The sequence below is a fragment of the Leiobunum rupestre genome, chromosome 2 (genome assembly GCF_980474605.1).
Source record: "Leiobunum rupestre chromosome 2, qqLeiRupe1.1.hap1, whole genome shotgun sequence".
In the NCBI taxonomy this organism is placed as follows: Eukaryota; Metazoa; Arthropoda; class Arachnida; order Opiliones; family Sclerosomatidae; genus Leiobunum; species Leiobunum rupestre.
In genome coordinates this window covers 68,693,510-68,720,762 of record NC_143385.1, presented here as the reverse complement: position 1 = coordinate 68,720,762, position 27,253 = coordinate 68,693,510, and the positions used below count along the sequence as shown (strand labels likewise).

The 27,253-nt window shown below is 38.9% G+C and overlaps 1 protein-coding gene across 1 annotated transcript; it reads right to left on the bottom strand.

The window, feature by feature from the left end:
* Window positions 1-10,568: 10,568 nt before the first annotated feature.
* On the bottom strand, window positions 10,569-21,524 carry LOC149958869 (protein-tyrosine sulfotransferase-like). Its single transcript, XM_090165073.1, has 5 exons — window positions 21,359-21,524; window positions 17,693-17,926; window positions 15,623-15,817; window positions 15,083-15,336; window positions 10,569-11,108 (listed from the first exon to the last, which is right to left on the bottom strand). The coding sequence occupies exons 1-5, from the start codon at window positions 21,464-21,466 to the stop codon at window positions 10,817-10,819; spliced, it is 1,083 nt and encodes a 360-aa protein (XP_090021199.1). The 5' UTR covers window positions 21,467-21,524; the 3' UTR covers window positions 10,569-10,816.
* Between the last annotated feature and the right edge of the window lie 5,729 nt (window positions 21,525-27,253).

Sequence of the window (27,253 nt, the reverse complement as noted above, 5' to 3'; positions counted from 1 at the left end):
ATTACTTACCAAAACATAATTTTTTACCACTACTTTCAAAAATACCATTTTTTACCACTACTTACCAAAATACCATTTTTTACCACTACTTTCCAAAATACCATTTTTTACATGTACTTCAGAAATACCATTTTTTACATCTACTTTATTACCACTATTATCCAAATACCATTTTTTACCACTACTTAACAAATGAGCATTATTTGCCTCTTTTTACCATTACTTACCAAAATATAATTCTTTACCACTACTTTCCAAAATACCATTTTTTACCACTACTTACCAAAATACCAATTTTTACCACTACTTACCAAAATACCAATTTTTACCACTACTTACCATAATACCATTTTTTACCACTACTTACCAAAATTCAATTTATTACCACTACTTACCAAAATACTATTATTGGCCACTTTTTACCATTACTTTCCAATATACCATTATATTCCATACTACCGTTATTTACTAATATTTACCAGACAACCGTTATTTAGCGAAATGCCTTTACTTACCGACATATCATTATTGATCAAAACACCATTGTTTACCAGTGCTACCCAGAATATTTAAAATAATTGTATTTTTTAAACATTGATAGTGAATGGCATTTTATAATGGCGTTTCGAATGAGCTTAATCGATCCAAATTAGTTTCTTGAGAAAATATTCGACGGTTGTATGGTTAGGCCTTGGTAATAAAACACCAATATTTGATGCAGCTTGAAAGTCAAAAAACGGCTGACACAACGGCGAAAACGGGATGGAGTTAGCAGATGATGATAGCAAATGCTGAAGTTATCAAAAATTACAATGTATTGCCCGTTTCCAAACACGCTGTACACGTTAAAAGACCTTTTAAAAATGCTTTCCTCTTAGGAACGAAAGCATACGACTACCTGCATTTCAAAGCTATTTATAAATGATATTCAAAAGACCTCCCACTATGCATATACTAAACCGACACTTATGGTAATATCCCCGAACAAAAGCGCTTTTTTAAGATGGAAAAAAAACTGCTCAGAATGCGTAATTGTAAATGATATTTAAACTTTGAAAGAACGAAGCCTCGAAATTCCATTTAATTGGGTAACTGTATTTGCCGGGGGTCGTTCGCAAATTTCATTGTGTCAGAATTACATAATGCTTTCGTCTTCCTATTTTGATAATGCTATAAATTAAATATAGGCAAAAAATTTAAAAAAAAACTATGGCTGCTTTTTACGCTTGTTTTAAAATATTGAAAAATATCGTCTGTCACGGCGTCTGCAGTAAGCCTTCCTTCGTGCTACGACGTCACGTGACCGTTAAGCAACGTGGCAACGAAAGAACCTGCTCTTACAGCCATCGTTGCCAGTTCCTGAAATTCAAATTATCGTACCAGAGCCAAAAGATTATCGATTTCAGAAAAACATTATCGTACGCCTAAAAACTGGCGGTAGATTTGTATTTTGTGTGAAATATTGACGTTAAACTTGTGAAATCAAAATATTTCATAACACTTAAAGTTCGACCGATTGAAAACTTATGTTTAAAAGTAAGAGTCTTAACTGTTTTTCAGTCAATTAAGAAAAATGTCGTACATTATCGTACGCGCAAGCTAAATTATCGAAAAATGTGTACTATATTGTACGCCCTTGAAAATATCGTACGTCGTATAAATTAGCTCGAAATTATCGACATGTACGATAATTATCGTTTCTTCTATCCTTATTTTAAAATTATTAAGAGTCATTTAAAGTAATTTGAAATTTCTTATTTAAAAAGGGAGATTCTTTAAGGCAAGTGGCAGCTCCTGTCTAGTTGCATTCGCTCGCACTAGATGTCGTTAGCGTATTAAACAAAACAAATTGAGTTAGCATCAAAACATGGACATGATTAAAATCTAGCCTAAAAGGGGTGGAAAATTGGGAGCTTCTCGAGTTGATTGGATTTCAGAATCACGTGATTATTAACTAATTAAACAAGTGGTATCGGGAAGCCAATAGATGGCAGAAAAATCGCCTTTCGCAATAAGTCCCCGGAAGGTGCTGTCATCTAGAAGCGCTTTAAAAAGCATTTTTGAAAACCTTTTTTACTATAGTTGATTGAGCCGCCACTTGCTTGAAGAATAATATAGTTTAATTTAAGTTAATTGCAAATAACTGACGATTTTAACAATTTAGCCAAGAAGTATCATGTCTCTCATTAAAATTAAAAAAAGTATATTCTTTTGAAACATGCAAATTCGAAGGCTCTCGCTAATTTTTTCAAATTATGTTTCGGAAGAAAACATTTTGCGCGGAAAAATACGTTATATATTAACATTTTAAAATTTTTAAGAATAAAACTTGCTTGGCATTTAAGTTAATATCCATACGTGGTATAATTTTTACATTTTACGTCGTAAGGCGGAGTACTACACGCGAAACGTTTTTAGCCGTGATGTGGCGTATGTTTCCGCGGCTTAGCAGGAAAATAACTCCAATTTGAAAAGTTACCTGGATGGATACACAATCAAATTAATCATTGTATTACCTGCAGAAAACTATAATCATAGTATATGAGAAAGCAAGTACAGCTTAAAATATTTGATAATTTACGTTTCATTATAAAATTATGAGGTGTTACGTAATATTTCAACCACCCACTTTTACGTTTATACAAACGCATTTACCTCCCTCAAAACAGTGTGACATAATCTGCTAATGACAAAATATATAAAAAAATAAAGTGGATGAGGTTTTAGAGAGGGACTGTAATTTATGTAATATAATTCACAGTATTTTTGTAAATTATATTTTTCCAATTTATAATTTATGTTGAGCTAGAGGCGTTCGTTATCTGGTGGTATTTTGTCAAATTAATTAATGACAGTCGCGACATCTACTATCAGGAAAGAGAAATGCATAGTATGTAATTTCCTTTTCTCCGGTTCGAAAAAAAATAAATAGGATCTACTTTCGAAACCTATCGTAGATAACTTTAGTTTTTTGTTTAAAAAAGACGTTATTATTAGTAGCTGGCGCCATCTGTAAGAAACAATTGAAATATTTATGATTTATTTTGTGATTACATCTTCAGCGGTCTCCACCCGCTGCGATTTTCACGAGCTTTACTCAAAATCATGGTTTCTAAAGTGCTCGGCATTTATCTATAGTTAAAAAATCCGCAGTGCTTCAATAGCTGATCGGTAGATGGCGATAGTCGTCTGCGGTTGTGTTAGCGTCGGTATTTTTAAATAAGATAATCTACAAAACTTCCTGTTAGTTTTAACAAGCTGTTTATTTAGCGATCTGCGCAATCGCCAATTATAGGAGTGCTCGATTTTTGACTAGAAAAGCTACCCGGTTATCTCAAGGAAAACGGGAAATCTAGAAGGCTGCCATGTGAGTGGAATCTCTACTAATCCACGCAGGAGTGCGCCATCTATTAAAAATAATTTCTACTTTAATTTTTTTTTAAATAGATGGCGTGCTCCAACAAAGAATACTGACAATTCCACTCTCGTCACCTCGTGGCAGCCTTCTAACTCGTACATCTCACCTTGGAGCCGGAGTAGTGGCTCACTCCTGTAATCCCAGGCGTCCGGGAGGCAGTGTTTGTGGAAGGCCGTGTGAGGACGACTACCAATCCCCCAACGGGTGGTCGGGATACTTCCGCCACGGGTGTCCCCACCCCTGTCCCCACGTATCCCCCCGTTGGCGTGGCCGTTACACATATCTCACCCTGATTAATCAGTTATTGTGTGTGTGTGCTGGTGTCTAAGGCCTCGGGTCGACACCGATATTTGTGTACCTCAAAAAAAAAATCTCACCTTGGAGTAGAGAAGTTGGACATAAGGCACTAGTCACGGCATTTGAATACTAAAATAAATGCTCTGACTACTAAAATTAATCGAAATCTGGGGGCTCACTAATCAATTTGACTAGTGAAAAATGTATTCATAAATAATGGCGAATATCATAAATTCATCATTCATCAATCCCATTTTATTTCCAAAAAAAATCACAACACGCTTGTAGAGCTCGTAGAAAATCAAAACTCCAGAGAGTCCACTACACCTCATACAAGTTTTGATTCAGAATCTCTATCTCAGATTAATGCGAGGGGCTAACCACTTCCTTAAATAATGTACAACGATTGCGGCGATTGGTAGTGCTAAATCTGTAATCGATTACGTAAGCACTTTAGTACACCGATTACGGATAGTGGTCAGCCCCTCGAATTAACGCGTCATTTGATGATACTAACAATGAACATATTTTAAACTAGTCAAAGTCTCTTAGTCGTGAAAAAATTGTAATCCGCCGAAGTCATATAACTCAAGTGCTAATAAACTCCTTTTTTCATTCTGACGGGTAAAGCCAAATGTTGGCTGTCCTTCTGGTTTTTATACCCCCATCTTTACATCTTTAAAAAAATCGCCCAGAAGTATATTTTCCGAGAGCCTGGACCTGCAAGTTACTGTTTATATAATGCTTGTTGAAATAGTGGAAACTTTTCATCTGTAGGGTATGCAACAAGTGTTTCTTTCTAACCAGGTAGCATTTTTTGAAATATTGGGCCCACATATTGGCAGTATCAAAACGAACTATTTAGTATTTACCTTGTCCTTACTCGACAAATCATATTCTAGAAACATGCGAGTCACTAGAGGTAGCTGAAGGACTACCAAAAACCAAAACAAAAAAAAACCTTTGAAAATGGTCACGTGGTTATAAAATTGGTTTAAGTTTACCGTTGAACAGCGTCCTCCAGATTTATTAAATAAATCTGTAAAAGTTTAACTTTTAAAGTAAGTCATACTTAAAATTTTGTGGTAAGTTATGTTTTTAAATATTTTTCCTTTTTTAATAGAAAAAAGATTAATTTATTAAACTTAATTTAACGACGACTAGGACATTAGTATTATTATTGTCATAGTGATGTTAAGTCTCTGACTAGAAAATTGAAAAAAAAATTAAAAACTTGGACCAGAACACGTTTTTAACCTAAGCTTACGACGTTAGTGAAGCAGCCCTCTTTTGACAACGTTATAGAATTTGGCAGTACTATGACGAATTTCCGGTTAGCTACGACCAAAACAATTTATGCTATCGCCTATTCTTAGCTTGTAAAATAACATCATGTATAGATAGTGCTATAAATTTAATATAAAGAACTATTTAAATAACTAAACAAAGTATAAATTATTTGGGCTGTCAAAACTTACAATAGCGACCAGCATGAACAAATTGTCAAAGGTTTTTAGGGTAATACGACGAGTTGACAATGCACGCCAAACAGACTCGAATACCCCAATATATCTTTTATCGCGACTCCTAGTCTACCCTAGGAGTATGGAAATACTGGAGGGGAAATATGGGATTCATAGGCCTGGCAATGTGGGGAATTCGGACATAAGATACTAGAGACACCTAGCGGACACCGTAGTCAAAATTTCGTCCGCGTGTTCGTTGGGTCTTGGTTAGAAATGCGTGCCGGTTTTAAAATCGTGTTAAAGATTTATTTATTTTGTCTTCAAATTAAATAAACATCTCCGAAATTAGTTTCGTAGAATCCAGGTTGAATATTCGTGTTTCAACTTGTACAAAAAATCCTTGTGAATAGAATGAAAAGTAGTTAAAATTTATAGAGACAAAAAATCCGCCTATTTATACGATGGCGCTACGCTCGTATGTCCGAAATTGTATAAGTCTCGCCTTGCCGAAGCTAAAACAGCGAGTCCGTGATGGGGGAATACAAATTTCTGTTCCAGGTACGCAGTATTATATTCCTAGGTCTACCTGAGGAATGCAATGGTTTCTTCTGGCTAGATAGAACAGGGTTGCCACAAAATTTTGAAATTCAAATTCCCTGACCATTTTAAGAGATTTTCCCTGTTTTTTTAAGGATTTTTTTTCTTTTATATTATACTTTTACGAAAGTTAATAAATTTAAATGGACTTATATTTCAGTGAAAAGCAATGTTGAAAAAATTAGCCAAACTTTCAAGGAAATAAATGATAATCATAGAATTTGTCATAGATCTAGAGTAAAATAGCTTTCAAATGTGTCAGGATAAAATTGAATTCCCCGACTTTTCCCTGAATTTCTACAAATTCTTAAAATTCCCTGACCTTTCCCTGAATTTTTACAAATTCTTAAAATTCCCTGACTTTACAATAACGTGTGGTAACCCTGTAGAAACTTTTCGAAACGGTGTAAACGCTGGTGGATTGTGCTAGTATAGCTGCTATACATATACTAGCACATACGCCCACAAAGTAAAACGACGTGCTATTTTACAAAAAAAAACCAAGCGCATTCCGTCCAATCATGACAGTGGCGTAGCAAGGGGGGAGGTGGTTCGCACAGGGTGGCACTTTTTTGTGGGCGGAATTTTTCATATGAGCTATCCCTGGAAATAGGTAGGGAAAGATACTGTAATCTGGTGAATATTCATAGTGGTGACTATCTCTGTGTGATCAACGGTCTAGCTACGCCACTGATTAATGATAAGGCCTAGATTCTCTTTCGGTGTGTTAATCGCAGACCAAATTTGCAACACGGTACTGATGAGCCCCGAATAGGACGAACCGTTCTATCGTTGGAATTTATGGTTATTTTATTTTTCATTCGTTTTAGACTCTAAGATTTGATCCTAGTTTCGCGTGACTCGCGTCTGCTTTTAATTCTCAAGGCCTGATCATAGAGGAAGCACGTGACTGATACTGCGTTCAGTCAATAGGAGCGGACATCTCCATAGAAGAGGAGGGGTTCAAAAATCAGGTGGCTCTGCCGAACGGCGGAGACACGAACTGAGTCTAAGCGGACGAATTTCGTGAAAATTGTTTTTTCTTCGTAATGCTTTTCCTACGGGAATTTGTTTTCCTAACTGTGTTGCAATTCGGAGACTTTTTAATAATATTAGTGTTTGTACTCAACTTTGAATTTTTCATATGATTTTTAATAAGTTTCCAGGTTTTATTTAAAACTACTTTCATAATTTTCCCTTAATTATTTCGCTCGTAATCTACTTTTGAAAATCGACGAAAATTTTAAGGCGAGGAAATGAATTCCCCGCCTTTGGGACCTATATTTGTGCTAGGCCTCGGTATTGCGCAATGATTTTTTAAATTCCAAACATTAAAACCGAGGCCTAGCACAAATATAGGTCCCAAAGGCGGGGAATACATTTCCTCGCCTTAAAATTTTCGTCGATTTTAAAAGTAGACTACGAGCGAAATAATTAAGGGAAAATTATGAAAGTAGTTTTAAATAAAACCTGGAAACTTACTAAAAATCATATGAAAAATTCAAAGTTGAGTACAAACACTAATATTATTAAAAAGTCTCCGAATTGCAACACAGTTAGGAAAACAAATTCCCGTAGGAAAAGCATTAGGAAAAAAAAAAACAATTTTCACGAAATTCGTCCGCTTAGACTCAGTTCGTGTCTCCGCCGTTCGGCAGAGCCACTTGATTTTTGAACCCCTCCTCTTCTTTAGAGATGTCCGCTCCTATTGACTGAACGCAGTATCAGTCACGTGCTTCCTCCATGGCCTGATGGTCCGAGTCAACTACAATATCTTGCTAAATCAGGGTACACGACGACAAAATATAAAACATGAACTGGAATCTTAAGGTTTTTTTACGAGCACTGTAGTTGCGTACCACCATTTGATTCTACTAAAGTGAGTGCTTTATCCATAATCCGTCGAAGCTACTCGCCGAACCCACTTTTCGTTTTTTTTTTTACCAATTGTAATTGGGCACTTTGGTTTTGAAATCCTTATCTAACTGGGTTAAATACTGGGTTTAAATCTAGTTATTTATCGGTTTCGTGTGATCAAAAAGTGTTACGAAGATATTGGTAAATACTAAATCCTTTTCAGTTGCGCTGGTTTGGGAAGCAACGCGAAGACGGTTTGGTTCGGCGTGTTACTTCGGAAGATATTATTTTCTTCAATTTTAAGTACACCAGGATACGTGAAGACGAAAAAAGTGACTACAGCAATGATGAAAAGCCCCGAGGCTGTTGTCCTGCTTTATCAAACATTACAAGCAGGCCATCCAACCTAATTCCAGTTGTTTTCTAAAGCTCGTGTGAACGTTTTTGAATAAACTCGCATTTAAACCAATTTCATTAGCAAACGCAGTATCATACCGATCTAGGCAGTCATGTGACCATGAAACGTTATATCTTTTTAAATATAATTTAAAGGACAAGCGCCTCTCATTTGCGTTTTAAAAGTTGATCAAGCCTCTAGCTAATGTGAATAACAGCAGCTGTCACTCTAGCCTCAATTAATCAAAACTTAAAAATTTAATTACAAAACAGTTTAATATTTTTTAATTATAATCAGCTAGTCTAATACCCAAGGCAGCACCTTAAGCCTAAGTCATCATGCGACTTTTAAAGCCATTAATTCAGGTGGCCGGGTTACAATGCGTAGGAGGTTGGTGACAAGCCCTGCACGCCACGCGAGCCAACAGCAGCTCCCTACACTCACTATTACCAAAAGTAGCATAAGACCCAAAAGTGTGTCAGAATGGTATAGTAGTTAATGAGAGTCTGTCGCAAAGTAAAAAAGGGAAACGAAGGGGGGTCGGAAAATACGTCATCAAAATTGAGGTACTCCAGCGCCGCCGAGTGAGGCGTTTTAGAACGAATGTCTACGGGCGAGATAATCGAACTGAGAAAATCGCGCCAGACTATAGACTAAATATAATGTTGCTAGTACTATTCCAAGTAGTAGGTTATGTAGTCTATAGTGTGACAAGGTTTCACTAGAAATTTTAATAGGCGCGAAGGTACAGCTGACACACTTTTGGGTCTTACGCTACTTTTGCTATTACCGTTACTCTCTACAAGTTTTCCGCTATTCAAGAAAAAATTTCCTGGTCCTTTCGGTGATCCATTAAGGTAACTTGTAGGGCTCTTACGTCAGTGGAATGCTGGTGCAGGGAGGTTGATCTTCATCCTAGTAAGATAGTTCTCGGTCCTTTTACGAGTAAAAGGATACAAAACTCTTTTAATGATATTTCCTTATTTGAGGCTGTCTTGAGCAAAATCACTGAGGTGAAATACCTCTGTGTTAATTTAGACAGCAAACAAACATGAAAGCCTCATCTTGACTATACTAGACGTTACTTTGGAGAACCAGAAGTGCCGTAAGTAACTGCGCAGAGTGATCTGTGCACCCTACAAATGCTGGCTTGTGTCAGTATCACTCGAGCTATGAGAACAGCCCAAAGCGCTTCTCTAGTAATTCTCCTGAATATTCTTTCTTTTCATTTTGTTATAGAAAAAGCTGCTGCTGTGGGAGCCTATAGGCTGGTGGAGGGCTAATATTGGTTATAATAGCCACACCAAGCTTTACCATGAAGTCTCCAGTCAGTTACCTGTTCTATTAATGGGTTCTGATTTTATGGTTACTAAATTACATTTTAGTAAACCTTTCAATACCTATTTCCCAAGCTGCACGGTGTGATCCGAACACAGAACCCTCGGAGCCTGATGAGAAATCGTTGGTTCACTGGTGCGTCTAAGACTCATTCTGGTGCTGGTTCGGGAATGTATGGTCTTACTAGCGATCTCGACTTCTATGAAAGCCTTGGTGTTTATGTTAGTGTTTTTCAGGCAACAATTGCCACCATCTGCTTCCGTGTTGACTTTTGTCTTTAAAAGAAGCTTCATGGCAAAGTTATCCAAATCTATTCGGATAGTCAAGCGACCCTCAAAGCTTAACATTTCCTCTAAACTGGTCTATAGCTGTTTGAATCTCCTCTCAGAGCTAGGCACCAACAATAAGGTTCAGCTTTATTGGGCCATCAGGGGTTGTTTGGGTATGAGAACTTGAGAAGGCTGATGTTTTGGCCAAGAAGGGAGCAGAGGCTGGGTTCTTAGGTTGTGAACCTGCCGTTTCTATCCCTTCTGGCATAGAACGCGGCCTTATCTCAGACTCCATGACTCACCGTCAACTCAACCTTTGGCTTGAGATGGATGACCAAAGGCAGGCTAAAGAGTTTATCTTGGGCCCCTCAAGCTAGAGAGTTAAATAGTTGTTCTCGCTTTCCAAGTCCAATATCAGGTTGGTCGTTGGCCTACTGGCAAGCCACTGCCTACTTAATAGACATCTTTACTTGATTGGGATCAATGATGACAGAATCTGTAGGGCTTGTCAGGTTGAAGAGGAAACTTCCTCTCATGTACTTTGTAGGTGCGATTATTACGCGGCCCCAAGGTTCGAGCATCTTGGTATGCATCAGTTGGAAACCTCTGATTTCGATAGCATGCCGACCAAGCGGATTCTCCGTTTTGTGTCGGATATTGGACCTTTACCTTTGGTCGAAGTGCGTGAATGGGCACATCTTTCGCCCTCCTACCCATTCAATAACAAGGGAACTTGTAAGTTACTAAGTCATTGTTTGTTCAATTTTACTAAAAGTAAATAACTTGATCAGGGCATAATTAAATCAAAGGCACAATTCTTGGAATCATAACGTTAAAAAACATTGCGAAAAAATGAAATTTTAATAAATTTTATTGTTTATTTTCGCTTATAAACTAAATAAATAATACTAACTCTAGTACTTGTCCGATTTTGTTGTTCTATAAATATTTAATAAATAACTGAAAAATAAAGGAATTTTAAAGATTCCGGAAAACAAAACACTAATGTTTAGATTTACAACGTTTGGTATTCCTCGTCAGTAAAAAATATTTATTTTTATAATAGTCTTCAAGAAGAAATAGTCACTATTCATTCTTAGTATTTAAAAACATTTCATAAATTGTTATACAGTAGGTGGCGCTGAGTTCACCTCCTTTTGTCCTTAAGCACTTCCCTTTATTTCCGTCGAATGGCAGACTTTTTAATGGCTTCTATTTCCTCTCGAAGAGTTTTCTCTCGACTCTCCCAGATGGCGCGCTGTTCGTCGATTTGCTTAGTATTGCGAATGACGAAGGAATCCGGTTTGCCGTAATTGGGCGGATTGGCGTACGGGTTGTACCCCAACACGGACAACATGGGCGCCAAGTTGTGCATGTTTTTCACAACATCTTCTGGTATGTGGCCGACCCACTTGGACAGGGCTTCCAGATTTATTGGCTTGATCACCTGGTCCGTCGACCTCTCCAATCTAAATGAAGAAAAAAAACCATGAATTCTTGCAGAAGTAACGTCTTCCATTGCGCCGCATATATGGTACGAGTCCATGGCACCTAGGAGCAACAAACACAAGGAGAACGCAGCTAAGCCTTTTAACACGCTAACGCCGTGTTGTGTACAAATTTCATTGGACGAGGCTTTACGCTTAACGTTTTACGGAAAGGGGGAAGACAATTTCCGAATTTTCTCCTTCCGACGGCAGCAGGCTCTAAAGCGTCTAACCAATGAAAAATGTACGCAAGAAAATGCACGACTTTTGACGGGTTGCGTTCTCCTTGTGTGGGGTGTTGTGTTTGTTGATCCTAGATGACACTTAAACGGAAACGTTGTAACAACGATTTTGTGGGCAGCCGTCCGCAACCACGACGAGCGAGCAGTGTGTCCTCCAGTCCGCGTTATCTTAACTCGCATGACGGCACTAGAGCTAGGGACGGGCATAGCCTCCCGGAGAGGCCGAGGCACTCTTGATCACCACGTGAGTGAACGGGAGGAAGAAGTCCCCCTTGGGTGGGCGCGGTAGCCTGGTAACTCATGTCAAGTTGTCCTCTGCTTCCTTTGCCGGTACGCCGACACCATAAGAGAGTTATGGGGCTGGGGTAATCATTGCAGAGATCATTTATGAGGGTGACGACTGGATCATGGGATCTCGAATACAGTTGGGTAAGAGCGCTCTTCGAGTCCGAGCATATGACCAGAGCTCCTCGAAAATTATTTGACGCGTAAGAGAGCTCCATTTGGCTGGCGAAAAGCTCTATCCACTAAGGAGACCGCTGCCACCCCGCGTGCAGGGATCACGAAAGACGCACCCGCAACCCCCGAGTCCGGAGCCAAAGAGCCATCTGTGTATAGCATCGTCGCATCCTTGGCGTACAGTCCAGAGTAGACGCAGCTTGTCTGAGCTGTGGTTCACTTTAGGTGTAGCCAGCCAACCCGAGGAAATCCGGGCAGTGGGTGGCTCCCACAGCGGGGTGTCCTAAGAAGATAGGTGCCTTCTTGACTTCTTGAGTTGTTGGATATCCAACTGAGGTTATGAGCCTGCGCCAAACGCCACGCCCTGAGGAGAAAAGGTTGTTGGTCGGCCGGGAAGAGATGTTCATTGGCCCTCTCGCAATAGAGAGGTGTAGAAATCAGGCGGGTCCACCGCGCGACACGAGTCCAGGGTGAAAAGGTCCAGTAAATCCAGTCTGTGCTTCAGTGTATCTAGTGGTTGAATGGGGTCACTAGAGTCCTTGGGGTCTCCACACCCGGCGTTATGGGTTGCAGGGCTCTTGGGGACGATCCACATCCGGTTTACTGGGTCACTGGAGTCCTTGGGGCGTCCTGTGTTCGGGGCGCTGGGTCACTGGAACCTCAGGGGTGTTCCATACTCGGCATTCTATAAACTACTGAGGAGGGTAGTAGTTGTTTGCGGTGGAAGAATAAGTCACTCTAGTCCACAGTTAGGTGAGCGAGGGTCTCGGGCAGCCCACGGTGTCTCCTTCTGTTGGGCCATGATGAGGGCGTTTGTTTGCTATGTGTGAGCCAGTCATGATGGCTGTCGCGCTGGCCGAACGTGGTTTCGCAAGCGCACTTTCTGTCCCGGCCTGTTTATTCTCTTAGGCTGCCGTAGTGCTAATGCGGAACGGCAGGTTACAAATACATAGATTTATGTGCCTCAGTGGTCAAAGAGTCGTGGGAGGTGAATGAGGAAGGTAAAGTTACGAAGAAGTACCTTCCTAAAGTCAAAAGTGTTTTCAACACGAACTACTATTTGGCGCAAATCCTAAGTGGACACGGTAAATTCCCAATTTACCTGTACAACGTAGGGCATATTACATCGCTAAAATGCATATGCGGTGCTCTGGAAGCAGAGTCAGAGCACTGTGTTCTAAATCTGGATAACGAAACGATCAACGATATGGAAGGGGTAATGCGTTACGTCGTTGTACATTTTGACGAACTCACGAGTGAGTCGTAAGTAGGAGTTACGTATACGGGTGTATACTTCAATGTGTATGTTTATTTAGGAAGTTATTCCTAACTTCGTATACAGGTCAGGACCAATGATGCTAAACCCCTGTAATGCTTAGGCGGTGCACGGGGTATATAAATACTATAGTCTGATGTGCCTCAGTGGTGGGGCCAGGGCTGTACACTGGAGTTCCTACTTCCTTGGAACGAAGGTTGGCCAGGGTGTGAAAGCGCAACGGATAGCTTGCATCACATTCCAGACCGTCCGATTAACCTCAATTTATTTTAAGCAATCAAAATTAGCCGAATATAACGTGAAATATTGATAGGTAGAATTTCTATCAGGGCAACGAAACCCATTAAAACCCAATAGAGAAGTTAAGCAGGGCACTCTAGAAGTTTGAACAAAAACGTGAACATTTTAGACGTTTTACTTTTCCCGTTTGTACTTCGAAGTCGAATATTTAACAACTTCAAGATGACGCCATATTTCTGTCGAGTTTACGTAATATATTTGTAGTGTTTAAGGGGGAAGACTACTGTGGCGATTGTCTACTTTCGCGCTATTTCAAGCTGAACTCTTTTAATTTTGTATTTTTACTTATAAAATTAATATTTATGTGTAGAAAAGCCTCTTGTTTGGTGAATAAAATAATTTTGACAATTTCAAATTTATAAGTAATTAAATTATTACGTTTTAATTTGGTCCCCCGGAGCTAAACAAGTTAAGCAAGCGCCCAAACTACCCTTTAGTTAGGACAGGGCCGGATTAAGACTTTATGAGGCCCTAGGCCCAAGTTAATTTTGGTGCCCCCTTTCAATAGCGAGTGAAGCGAGCTAGGCGCTTCCTCAATTTATAATTGAGAAATGGAAGGAAAATTCATTTTGCTGCCAGATTTAGTACGTCGTCAGGGGCTAGACGGCAGTCCGTCAGAGAATGTGACAATCAAACGTTTTTGGTTCATAGCCCTGGGTGGAAGCATTTACTAAAATAACTCCGGAAAATATTTTGTGAAAAGCAAATGATGAAAGTTTTGTACTTTTATTTTTTTCGAACCCTCTTGGTGCCCCTTGTAGGCTTGGTGCCCTAGGCCCAGGCCTATTCGGCCTATTGGTTAATCCAGCCCTGAGTTAGGACCTTATATATCGTTAACTATTTATATTATAATTATCAAAATTATTTTAAGCACTAGAGGAAGGATAATATAATTTAATTATTTAATTATTAAAACAGAAACTTTCAGCTTGAACGAAAAAGAGGCTTTTACTGTATTCTTCCCCCTTAAATACCAATACTTATTATTTATCTAACAGCATACTTGCTAAAAATCGTAAATGCAGCTGTTTTGAATTGAAATACGTCTAGGCCTTGTACAATTAAGAGTATACAAAGAGAACACCAGGGCACACGAAGAAACCAATAATTGTATTTCGACAACACTCATACCCATACCATAGAGATAGAAAAGAAATAGAGGGAAGATTAACGCGTTAAGGCACCCCTGTTTTGACCGGGAAAATTCATCCCCCTCCGCGCATGCATGAAAGCGGAGATGGGCAGAATTTGCAACGCCATCTATCCTTTTTTTGTTTACATCAAATGACAGTTGATTTTCAAAACGGCATAATGTATTTCATTTCACCACGCGTCGATGGCGCCACGTAATCTGCCCATCTCATGGCTTCCTACATTGGCGAAAAGGGGGTCAGCACTCGCGGTCAACTTCGCCAGATACAATAGTGCCTCTATTTCTTTTCTATCTCTATGACCCATACATAACGCATGGTTTAGTATTGTTCAAACGAGGTTTTTAATTCTTCGTGTGCCCTGGGTTAGCGAAAAGTGTCTAATTTGTTAAAATTCGATTGCCGACGTAATTGATTGCGTTAGCCGGGGAACTGAGGTACTCCCGGAGTCCCGATGTTGTTGTTAAAACTTCTAGAGCGCTTTGCTTAACCTTTCAAATACTTGAGACTAAACGACTGGGTTCCTACTTTGACAGCGATATTCCTCCAGTTTTATTGACTAACTGGTCGTGGTGCATAACGGAGTCATTCCACGGGACGTCCAAGAACTTGAGAATCATTTCCATCCACGGTTTGGGGTGTAACACCAATTGTTCGTAATACACGGGCAGGCAATAGTCCAAACCCAACTGGTGACACTGGTTGTACATGTATTGCATAGCCGAGTTCCATTTCTGCACGCATTGCTTGAAGTCGGTCAGGTTGAATCCAAAGATGGTAACCTTGAAAGTTTGAAATTGCTTTAGGTTTTTGGATACTTTTAAATGTGACAAAAATACCAGAAAGTGTAATAATGTGGATGTTTTTGAAATTAATGTTTTATTTGCTCAGTAAAAGTAAGTAATAGTGCCGCCTAGTGAGAATCTATAGAAAGTATTTAGCACTAGAAGTGGTTTATGATTTTTAACAATTTAAGTAAACACTTTAAACCACTATGTTCTCGGCGTCGATAACATAGGCATAAGAAAGTATAACGTTTGGTACAATAATGATTTTTTTTGCAATTACCTGCCTGGTAATGATCGAATGTACAACGGCTCGACCATCTCGGATCACGAAGATGTATTTGGCGTTTGGAAATAACGAGTGTAAATAGACGGCTGATTTCAAGCTAAATGGATCTTTGTTGCAAAGTCTTGCAGCTGGTTTACCGTGTCCGACTATGATTTCTAAGATGAATGAAGACATGGCGGGATCCAGAACCTTGGAAAACCATCATTATTCAATTAATATTCGCGATATTGTTGAGTTTGTTACTGATAAAATTTGTTTTTAATTACGTTTAACCATAAGCCTATCATAAGGTCCCCATAAGCAAAAGGTCTAGGCCAAATTTTTGACGATCACATACCTGTTATTAAGAAGTAGGTATTCAAAATCTGCACCTCCTAGTGGCTACTTCCTCAAATACGCATTTCTGAAATAAATTTTGAACTCAGCCGCAAGCCCTTAGCACCGTAGCCAAGGTTTATTCGCACTTTTATCGTTTTAAAACTTAAAATTAACACTTGATCTTTGCAAAAGGATTCATCAGAACCTAAAACCGTTTATTAGAAATAAGAGTTGCGTTTCTGACGGTAGGTATTAATTAGCCTTGCTGGTTATTATTATATTTTAGATGTAGAAATTTTGAAAAAGAATATGTCGCTACTGCCCTATCGTCGGACGTTCATTTTCTTCTCACATGGACAATGGGGCTCTATGCTAGACCTTTACTTATGGGGACCATATGATAGACTTATGGCTTAACTCAAGTATGTTAGTTAAAAAATGTTTCCTGAACACCATGTCTAGAATGATCACACGATAGCGTGATACTGGACTTGTTGTATTGTCCAATCATTTTGTTCTTCGCGTACCCTGCTTTATTACAAAAGCTAGCAAGCGAGTCCTTTATTTTTTGGTGGACTGCAGACGATAGCCACGGTCACACGACCGGGGAAAAAAACCGTTCAACAATACGTTTACAACTGACAAATGGAAACGATTTCAATGCTAGTTTATAGAAAATAGTTTACAACTAGTATTCTTCAACATGACTTGGTATGGTTTTTTGCTACAGCAAGGCTCACGACTATGAAATAATAAGCATGGAATGCAATACGATGTGCTTCTACCAGAGCGGTCTAATAACTTTTCTTCTTCGTGTACCCAGGTTTATTACAAAAGCTAGCAAGCGTGTACTTTATCTGTCATAACTTCGAGGGAAACCCTACCGCTATTAACCAATGGCATTAGTTAGGATGCCATTCTTGAGTTTTTGTTAAAGCAGAATACACGACAACGAATTAGTGGCATGGACTGTTTTTAACTATTGTTGTAGTATCGTCCAATCATTTTGGTTATTTTTCGAGCACCCTGATTTATCGTGTAAGTGCTTTAGCCGTCAGTTTCTTAACCAAAAAGCGCAATCGAACCTGCTTCACAACAAGTCGTTTTATCACACAATGACTGAAATTAGTGGTTTTGTTTTATCAGTCGTGTGACGGTCCCTCAAGTCACTATTTCGCGTTCTTTGCCTAGTCGTCATAGAGAGCCGTGCCGAGGCGTAGAACCGGCGAGGGAATTTTTAAAGCAAGTGTCGGCTAGACGTGTACCAGCTCGTTTTTCAACAAATGTCCCTAGCGTCGACATCCAAAAGGCGGGACATAAAAGTACCCCTCACGCTGATTGGCTCATTTGCAAATTTTACAATAACTTAAATTATAGCAATTTTTAACAATATATTTTATATGGGATATATAATTTAGGTTGAAATCCACTAAGTACGGTACAAGTTATAATGCACTACAATGCTTCTCTGACGACGTTGTTGTTTCGCTATTTTGAATTTTAGCTTCCTGTGCAATTTAGAGATGGCGCCACGCTCTCCAGTAAAGTCGTTTTTCCGAAGAATCGGATAGATTCATTGCTATCTTTATTAACTGGGGCCTCTTCATAATACAGGTGGCAATGATAGAGCCGACAGTTGCTTTAACAGTGACTTTTGTTTTATGTCATTTCTACACATTTTCAGAAACTAACTGACACACTTATGGTACTTATAGATTTAAAACAAACCGTTACGTTTGATCTTACCTCGGGTGTGATACCCGCTGCTTTGAGCCTCTTAGATTCGAAGCTGGAGTTGGACCATCGTCGGTGAAGGTCTAGGATTCTGGGTATAACCCTAGTCTCTTCTCCGCACCTGATGTCTGGATGGGCGTCCAACAGGACCCGCAGTAAAGTGGTTCCACTGCGGGGCATTCCGCCGATGAAAATCAAAGGCTTGTCGTTGCCGTTTTCTTTGCCATCGGGACCCACGACGTATTTCTGTACAAATTCGAGATAAATCAATTTTAAATGGAATATGTTTTATTTTAAAAATGATTTAAATGGAATATGTTTTATTTTAAAAATGATTTAAATCGAATGTTTTATTTTAAAAATGATTTAAATGGAATATGTTTTATTTTAAAAATGATTTAAATGGAATATGTTTTATTTTAAAAATGATTTAAATGGAATATGTTTTATTTTAAAAATGATTTAACTAAGATTTAGTGTAGTGATTGCTCTATCTGGTTTCTTAACCGATAAAAAATTGTGATTTTATACAATTATGAACTCATATTCCTTAGACATTTCCTACTTATTTGGACACATAGAACACGCCCTAGAGTTTACGACATACTTATCTGTATCAGTGGCGTAGCCCGGGGGGGGGGGCACAGGGGGCACACCCCCCCCCCCCCCCCGAAACGTATGGTCGTACGTACAAATATTTTTATTTTTTTACTTTTTTTTCAATGGCGTGCCACCCCCGAAACAAAATCCTGGCTACGCCACTGATCTGTATTTTATATATTTTCTTTGGTTTAGTGTTCTTCTATAGGTTGTTCTTTTTCACTTGTTCCGGGAATTCGGAGTAGGGTAAGAAGAGTAAGGCTAAGACGTCATTTTATTCCGATTCTGTGGTGGCGAATAGTTCCGAGTCGGAGTGAAAACATTTTTCCAAAATGGCTACCTGTGGCCTTTTCAGCGGATAAATTCTGGCTAGCAGACGAAAAAATCCGATTTACTCCTTTACACCTCCTTTTCAGAAGGAGTAAAAAGAGTAGCCCTAATACTCCGGAACAAGCGAATAGTTTATGGGCAGGAGTAATTCTCATCCCCGGAACAGGCGAATAACACGTTTTAGGGTAAAAAGAGTACACTTCTATTCGGAGAACAGGCGAAAAGAAACCACCTCTTGTTAAAATGTTGAACTGATACTAAAGATAATTGGAATTCCGTAAGTTGCCGTTGATGTTTACAATTGTAACTGTCGTTTTCGGAGTTCTGGCTGGAGGTGGGTAAACGCTATCGACTAACCGCAAGGGAGGTATTTCAAATCTAGGGTACGATGTATATATTATGTTTGCCTATAGTAACGTCCACGGAATCACATAGTGCTGGGACTTGGTAAAGCATGCTACATGACGACGATATTGAAAAAGCATGCAATCTTACAGGCTAATTAGTGAAATGCATTGTAAAAATAGTATTGTCAAAACAATAATGGGGGTACCCGGTTTTATACAATTTACATATTTTGCGTGTTAAGCAGGATACACGACGTCAATATAAAAAAAACATTCAATCTAAAAAGAATATTAACCTTAGTGTCGTCCAATCACACTCTTCGTCGAGGTGTACCTTGGTTTACATAAACCCATCAAGAACTTTATCGGTCAGAACTAACATGCCGAAAAATAAGGTTTTTATTTAACTATTCCTCACGAGGTAGGGCTGTGCAAGGTATTTGTAAAAATTTTACGTTTACTATTTGCACCGATGAATCGAATTTTGGTGATTAATATACTAGAATACCAAAAAATTAATTTGAAAAATACGAGTACTCTATTTATAAAATTTGTCTATTTTATTTTGTAAAATTTTAACTAAATTTACTATTTAGCATTAATATGAAATTTTCGGCTGTGAGCCCGGCAAAATTTGTATTCTCTCGCGGGGTGTCACCACCTCCTAACATGAGCTACAGTGGCGTAGACAAGGGGGGGGGGGGGGTTTCCGGGTCCAGACCCCCCCTTGGGCCTACCTTTGACTGTACTCAATTTCCACCCCCTTTCGACCCCCCTCTTAACATTCACATACTTCGACCTCCCCCCCTTGACGAATTTCTTGCTACACCACTGCTGAGCTAAGTCAACAATGAGAAGTTGGGCTGATGTTTCCTAGACGTTTCCAACTAAGAATTAAGTATCAAAGGACAAGCTAACTTTAAATATAAGGAATATTGTGGAAGGGTTTATTTTTGACGCGGAAAATTCATATTCTTTAAATTCAGTGTGATAAAGTTGTGAAAATATGCAGAAAAGTCATCACTGAGCTGGGATATTTTACTTAAAGTTATAAATAAAATATTTTTGGTATTATGTTTTTCGATTATCTGATACAGTTACTGATTTTTACCCCTGTATTCGTATCTTTCTTTTGTTCGTTGTCATGGTAACACGTATAGGTCGGTCATGACATTAAGACGCACATGTTGGTCACTTGGTTATTTCGCAGGATAGTATGACGTTTTGCCTCGTGATCTTTGACGTGAAATAATGTCAAGGCGGGGCTAAGCCTACGACACTACGAGCAAGCACCCAATATTAAGCTGAAAATACGTTTTCTTGGTTGATAGAATCTCCGTCACTATTCGATATTTGGTCGAATAATTTGATCAAAATTTCTATTTGTTGAAAATTTTCAAACCTAGCGGCATTTGGTCAAATGATTTGGGCATTTTAAAAACTCGATTTGACTAGTGTTGTTATAATTTTCCGGAAAAATAAAATGCGGAAAGTTTTCCGCAAATCGTAAAAATAAAAAATTGAAACATAAATTACTTTTTAAGGGTTTTTAATGTTTTTATCTTTTTATCGATATAAAATATCTAACGTCAGTAAACATACTACAAAACATTAATATTATTACATAGTTAATCAGTTTAAACTAGTCTAGAGGTTTAGTTTTACTATTAGATTCGAAAAAATGAGGCGAAAATGCCGCTTAAGTTCAATTTGCAAACAATATATTAGACTAATCACGGAATGAAAACTTTTTTTATTATTATTTGTGGAAAAATACGGAATATTTTCAGGAAAAAATGCCTCGATCATTTTCCGCGGAAAATTTTCCGACTTAAAAGACTAAAATTTTCACTATGATTTTTTTATCTTCTACAACTACGTATTGGGTTCTAAAATATTCTATTACTCTCATATGAAATGTTAAAAACAGTGTACACCTACATTAAAAGGTGGGTAAAAATGCCGACCCACCCAGCAAAATTTGAACTTATATTGAAGACCAATACACTCTTTTACGAAGTCGGCCATTTCATTACAGGCCTAATTTAAAATAGTACAGGCAAGGGCGCCTGCACGTGCTCATCAGCTCGAGACGTCGCGTGCACTTAACCGCGTGAAGCGGCCTTGCATGCACTAGATGAAATCAGACCTGTAATAAAATGGCAGCTCCCACAAATAAGGATATAAAAGAGTGTATAAGAAATTGCTATTTCGTTACAAGTCGTCCGAAATGCAGACAGTTTTAAACCGAAAACACGAAACTACGCGAGATAGGAAATTCATCTGCATATAAATTAAAATTTAGTACGGTGGGTCAACATTTTTGCCCACCTAGGCGTATTAGTGTATTCATCAAATAAAATATTATGGTCCAAGACGGAAGCCACGAAACATATCTTACCGTGAAGGACACCATGCAGGGTCTTTGGATGTAGTACAGGCTGTAGACGACCATAACCAGAATGGTGAACAAGATAAGAATCTTTTTGCAAGAACGGAATTCCGCCATGTTGAAGTGGCACTTGTGGTCTAGTGTCCCCTGGAAGGGAAATTGAATGCCTCGATGACCCCTCGCGTACACCGTCGCTGCACTGACAAGGACAGCTGAACACGTGGTCAAATAACCTGAATTGTCTACAGTTTTTTCCACGGCAGTTATATCTTCAACCCAAGCAACGAAAGTGCGTTTAGTTGGCCGCTGTTGGCGGCGCAGTTCACATTTCCCCTTTGATTGCTTCCGGGAGAGTTTTAATCTGCATATCGAAACGGAAATAATTATTAACTAAGTAGTTGGTACTATTGGCTTTACTTGGCTTACTCACTGTACTATAAATGTTGTTTACATTTCTAACACTTTTTTGCCTCGATTTATGAGTAGGGTGATAGCCTCAGTCTTGCGTCGACAATTCAAAATGAGAGAAAAAAATGTCTCCGATCCGTTTAGTAAATTATCCCAGCGACGCAAATGTCCGCCATTTTCGGCTTGAAGAAACAGTACTGCCACAGTGCCAGGTAAATCAATTATCAGCTGTGTTGTCAGATTTTGATTATTTTGTTTCCCCGAAAATGGCCAACTTTCGTTTCCCGCCAAATGTGCTGTCAGGAAATTGGTATCGACTAGTTTTCGATTTTTATTTTATTTTCGTGTACCCGTGATGTCGGTCAAGAGTCAGAGAGTTTATATTTCGACGTTGAATTAGTGGCTAGGAATTTGGAGAAAGGATTATTTATTTTAAAGGTAGACTGAATCGTAAAGAATATTTTTTAAGAACAGATTAATTATATAGATAACATTTACAAAATATTTCTGACTCACCCATTACGCAAAAAAACGTTTAGTATTATAAATAAAGGCTAAATGTTATTATAGTTCCCCCTATTTTTTCTTAAAAATTGTTTATTAAGTGCCTATGATACTTTTAAAAATTTATAAAAAATAAATATTCATTTCCGCCGAAAAAGCATCGCGTTCAGATATTAATTTAACACACCTGGAGCTATTGTAAAATTTTTCCTAAAGAAATATAATAAATTAAGTTAAACAGAAATCCTGGAAACAATAGGCGCTTATTTAAATCATCCTCCCAGGAAATTCTGGAAACAATAGGCGCTTATTTAAATCATCCTCCCAGGAAATCCTGGAAACAATAGGCGCTTATTTAAATCATCCTCCCAGGAAATCCTGGAAACAATAGGCGCTTATTTAAATCATCCTCCCAGGAAATCCTGGAAACAATAGGCGCTTATTTAAATCATCCTCCCAGGAAATCCTGGAAACAATAGGCGCTTATTTAAATCATCCTCCCAGGAAATCCTGGAAACAATAGGCGCTTATTTAAATCATCCTCCCAGGAAATCCTGGAAACAATAGGCGCTTATTTAAATCATCCTCCTAGGAAATCCTGGAAACAATAGGCGCTTATTTAAATCATCCTCCCAGGAAATCCTGGAAACAATAGGCGCTTATTTAAATCATCCTCCCAGGAAATCCTGGAAACAATAGGCGCTTATTTAAATCATCCTCCCAGGAAATCCTGGAAACAATAGGCGCTTATTTAAATCATCCTCCCAGGAAATCCTGGAAACAATAGGCGCTTATTTAAATCATCCTCCCAGGAAATCCTGGAAACAATAGGCGCTTATTTAAATCATCCTCCCAGGAAATCCTGGAAACAATAGGCGCTTATTTAAATCATCCTCCCAGGAAATCCTGGAAACAATAGGCGCTTAGTTAAATCATCCTCCCAGGAAATCCTGGAAACAATAGGCGCTTATTTAAATCATCCTCCCAGGAAATCACCAAGAAATAATATTTCCGAGAGCCAGGACCGGCAAGGTATTGTTTATATAGTGCTGGTGGAAATAATGGAAACTTTTCACCTGTAAACGTTGTGTTTTTGCCAAGCCTTAATATGTCAAAAAAGCTACCTGGTTAAAAGGGAACGCTTGTTGCTGCCGTAAAGGTTAAAAATTTCCATTATTTTAATTATTATTCTAAAAAAATGACCTATTTGCCAAAGACAACCATCTATAAAATCTTTACTCGTTATTGCAAAGACCTTTTTCACAATTTATCTATTAGCATTCTATAAAACTGCTTTATAAAAATGTCCATTGTAACCTGGCCACCTGAATTAAAAGGCCTCAAAAGTCGCTTGATGACTTAGGCCTAAGGTGGTGCCTTGGGTATTAGAAAAAAAAAACTGTTTCGAGCCTGCGAAGGTTCATGTTTCATATTTATAGCCTAGATGGTCAGTAGTGAGGGGGTGGAGTGGTTAGCACTTTCGCCTCGCAGCAAGAGGAGCCAGGTTCGATCCCAACTAGTGGCACTGGGTTAAAATCCGGAACCACTCCTTCTGCGTAGAGTTTGTAAGCTCTCTCCCCACTGGTTTAAGGGGTTTTCCACGGTAATAGTAAGTGTAGGGAACTGACGGTTGGCTCGCGTGGCATGAAGGGCTTGCCACCACCCTCCTACGCATTGTAACCCGGCCACTTGTTACTTGATCACGCACAAGCAACATTGCTTATGTGGTCGAAGGTGGTGCCTTGGGTATTAGCTCTATTTAAAAAAAAAGATAGAGATAAAACAACCGTTAGAGGTCGCAACGAAACGTTCGCCACCGAGGGGGTTGACAATGGGGGAAAACATCTGTAAACGGAGCTACTTTGGTTTTTTCTTTCTTTTTTTGGTTTGTTATTTGTCAGATATTACAGTAATGCCAAAAGATATAACCGCAGTTTATTATTTAGAAAGATATGATAAATGTAAAATATCTACTTACCAGCAATTTTTAACACGGAAAATACTACATATTTCGAGATTTTTCTAGGTGTTGGAGCAAGTTCCAAACTAGAAGTAAAACTGGACTCGTAAACGAAGCCCCATTCTTGCTAATCAAGCTGTGCCATCTATAACGCGACCTAGAGGACAGTACCCAGTATAGCCTCTAGTGGTAAGAATTAAACAAGGGATAGCGACTGAGAGATGAATCCCACATGAAGGAGTTTTCCCTCCTCCTGGGTGCATATATTCACCCCACCTACGGACATCGTACCTAGTATATAGCAAATTGAATTCGCCGTAAAAAAACACATTTCGGTTGGTACACTTTTTAAAAATTTAGTAATATCTTGCCGTTAAATCTAATTTGTCATCAGTCCTACCTCATCCAACACGTACAAAAATCTAGAAATATGTCGTATTTCCGAGGTAAAAATTGGTGCGTTGCCTACGTTATTATCAAGGCCCGTGCGGCCTATTTTTCCGCGATTATTTTTACGACATTTTAGTTCGCAAGGTTTCACCGCTTGGCGCGCTCCGAATCACTTCATTCTCGGTCTTGATCGGCCTTGATAGTTTAAAAAGTTATATTTCGCGGGCGATTTTGCAAGGTATTGAACCACGTCATGCAATGTGCGGAACGTTGGTAATTTTTTCCTTCGAAAGCTTTGATGCTAGCAATCGTAAAGAAAGGTAGTTTGATTTTGATTTCGTTTTTTAATATATTAATTTATCTATTTATTATTTTATTCTATAACGTTCTAACGTTAAGTTTTTATCTAAACCATAAATTATGGCATAATTATTATTTTAAAGCTTAAATATTCTACTAAAATATTACAACAAAGGCTTATTGTTAACTAATTTCAATATTTGTCTATAGACGGTAAAATAAATTCCAACAGCTTCCCAGCCTCTGAAGGGTTTTTGAATTTGGGGGTAAGAAAAAAGGGGAAACGTTTCGTGACAGCATGGCTGCCAGCTTCCCCGCTTCGCGACTTTAAGTGTCACCGAAGTCATTTCAACCGTTTTTTACGTCTATTACGATTGATCTCAGTTAATAATTTGTATTTTAATTTAAAGAATTCAAGTTATAGGTAAATTTACAGTTAAACAACCATTTTGTCTAGCTTTTATTCCCGAAATATAACGGTCAGTTTACTTAGATGGCGCCACGTGCTCTACGAAGAATCACGATTTCGATATTTGTTACTCGGCGACAGTTAAAAATTGGTCTCTGCGCATGCTCCAATACCAACCAATCCGGTGTTCCCTCCCTGGCTAGTGTCCAGTTTTTGGGAGAGTTTCGTTTGGCCGACTTCTCATTTGGCCGACCACAAAATACACGTTACGCCGACTGTCCATTTGGCCGACTGCACATTTGTCCGACTGAGAAGTCGGTCATATGGACAGTCGGCCAAATGGACTGCTCATTTGTCCGACTGTCCATTTGGCCGACTGAGAATTCGGCCAAATGGGCAGTCGGCCAAATGGACAGTGCATTAGACCGACTGCTCATTTTTCCGACTACTCATTTAGCAGTCGGCCAAACGAGCAGTCGGTCAAACGAGCAGTTGGCCAAACGAGCAGTCGGTGAAATGAGTAGTCGGACAAATGAGCAGTCGGTCAAACGGGCTGCTCATTTGGCCGACCAGAATTTCAGCTAAAAGAGTAGTCGGCCAAATGAGTAGTCGGCCTAATGAGTAGTCGGCCATATGGTCTGCTCATTTGGCCGACCGAAAAATCGACCAAATGAGCTGTCGGCCAAATGGGCATTCGGACATATGAGCAGTCGGCCAAATGAAAAGTCGGTCAAATGAGGAGTCGGCCAAATGCGGAGTCGGCCAAATGCACCCCACCCCAGTTTTTAAGTGGCAATGACGGTTTAAAATTCCACCCCCATTTATTTTACCGTCTATTGCCTAAGATTATACCAAACATGGTTGTATGTATTGTTCCATATTGCAAAGCAAGTGAAAATTCAACCTATGGCCAGATATCTAGGAAATGGAAGAAAGGTGGGGAGGATGAACTTTAAGTTGTAAATGTCAGCTTACATGCATTTCCTAAGGAAGAGATTTTGAGACTAAAATGGGTGTCTGTGATATTTTCAACAAGCAACAGTGATGATGTTTACAAATATTTACAAAAATTAGATGAAGGTAATCCAAAGATGTGTAGCCAACATTTTAGTACCTTGAATATTGAAAATTTTAATTTGATGTCCATCAAAGGGCATCATTTGTGTCCTTGATGTAGCTCGGCAATTTCGTAACCAAAGTCTTTTTTACTTAATCCAAAAAACTCTATATCAGTTCTGTTGGACAAGAACAGGCGGGAAGGATTTTCTGGCTTGTGGATCGTGGGTAAGTCACACTGGCACCCCTAAATGTGGCCGTCCACACTGCAGTGCATGTGCCTACGTAAGCTCTGACTTGATTGTTCCAACGCCGAAGTCCATTAGAACTATCAAAGGCTCCTACACGAGTACAACTTTCAACGTCATTTAAGCCTTCAGGGTTCGTACAAAATTTACGGAATTAAATTCCCTGACATTTCCCGATTTTCCCTGACCAAATTGTAAACTATTCCCTGACCATTTTTGTAGAATAAATGAATGGTTTGAGGTAAAAATCTTGAAAAATATTTTATTTCAAAAATTTATTTGCTTGATTTTTTTGGGGTCATTTTAAAATTAACTTACTTTTTGGGACCATTTTCAAATTCCTTTACTTTTCCCTGACATTTTGGAAGCATTTTCAAATTCCTTTACTTTTCCATGACATTTTTGAAACATTTTCAAATTCTCTGACTTTTCCAGGTTTTCCAGGTCGTGTACGAACCCTGGCCTTGTGCTGCACTATTTAAGGAATGGTCTACTTTGGGGAAACTAGCCGCCGCCTAGCTGACCGTTTTCGTGAACATTTGCGTGATATACAAAGCGACCACGATAAGAATCACGTTACTCGCTTACACTCAATGGCGATCGTCCTCATAAGAGTCACGGAAGGAAAT

Coding starts and splice junctions, on each gene's coding strand:
- LOC149958869 (XM_090165073.1), bottom strand. CDS start 21,466: ATGGCGGAATTCCGTTCTTGCAAAAAGATTCTTATCTTGTTCACCATT. Junction 15,337..15,622: donor ATTCGATCATTACCAGGCAG/GTAATTGCAAAA, acceptor CAAACTTTCAAG/GTTACCATCTTTGGATTCAA. Junction 11,109..15,082: donor GGAGGAATATCGCTGTCAAA/GTAGGAACCCAG, acceptor TTCTTCATTTAG/ATTGGAGAGGTCGACGGACC.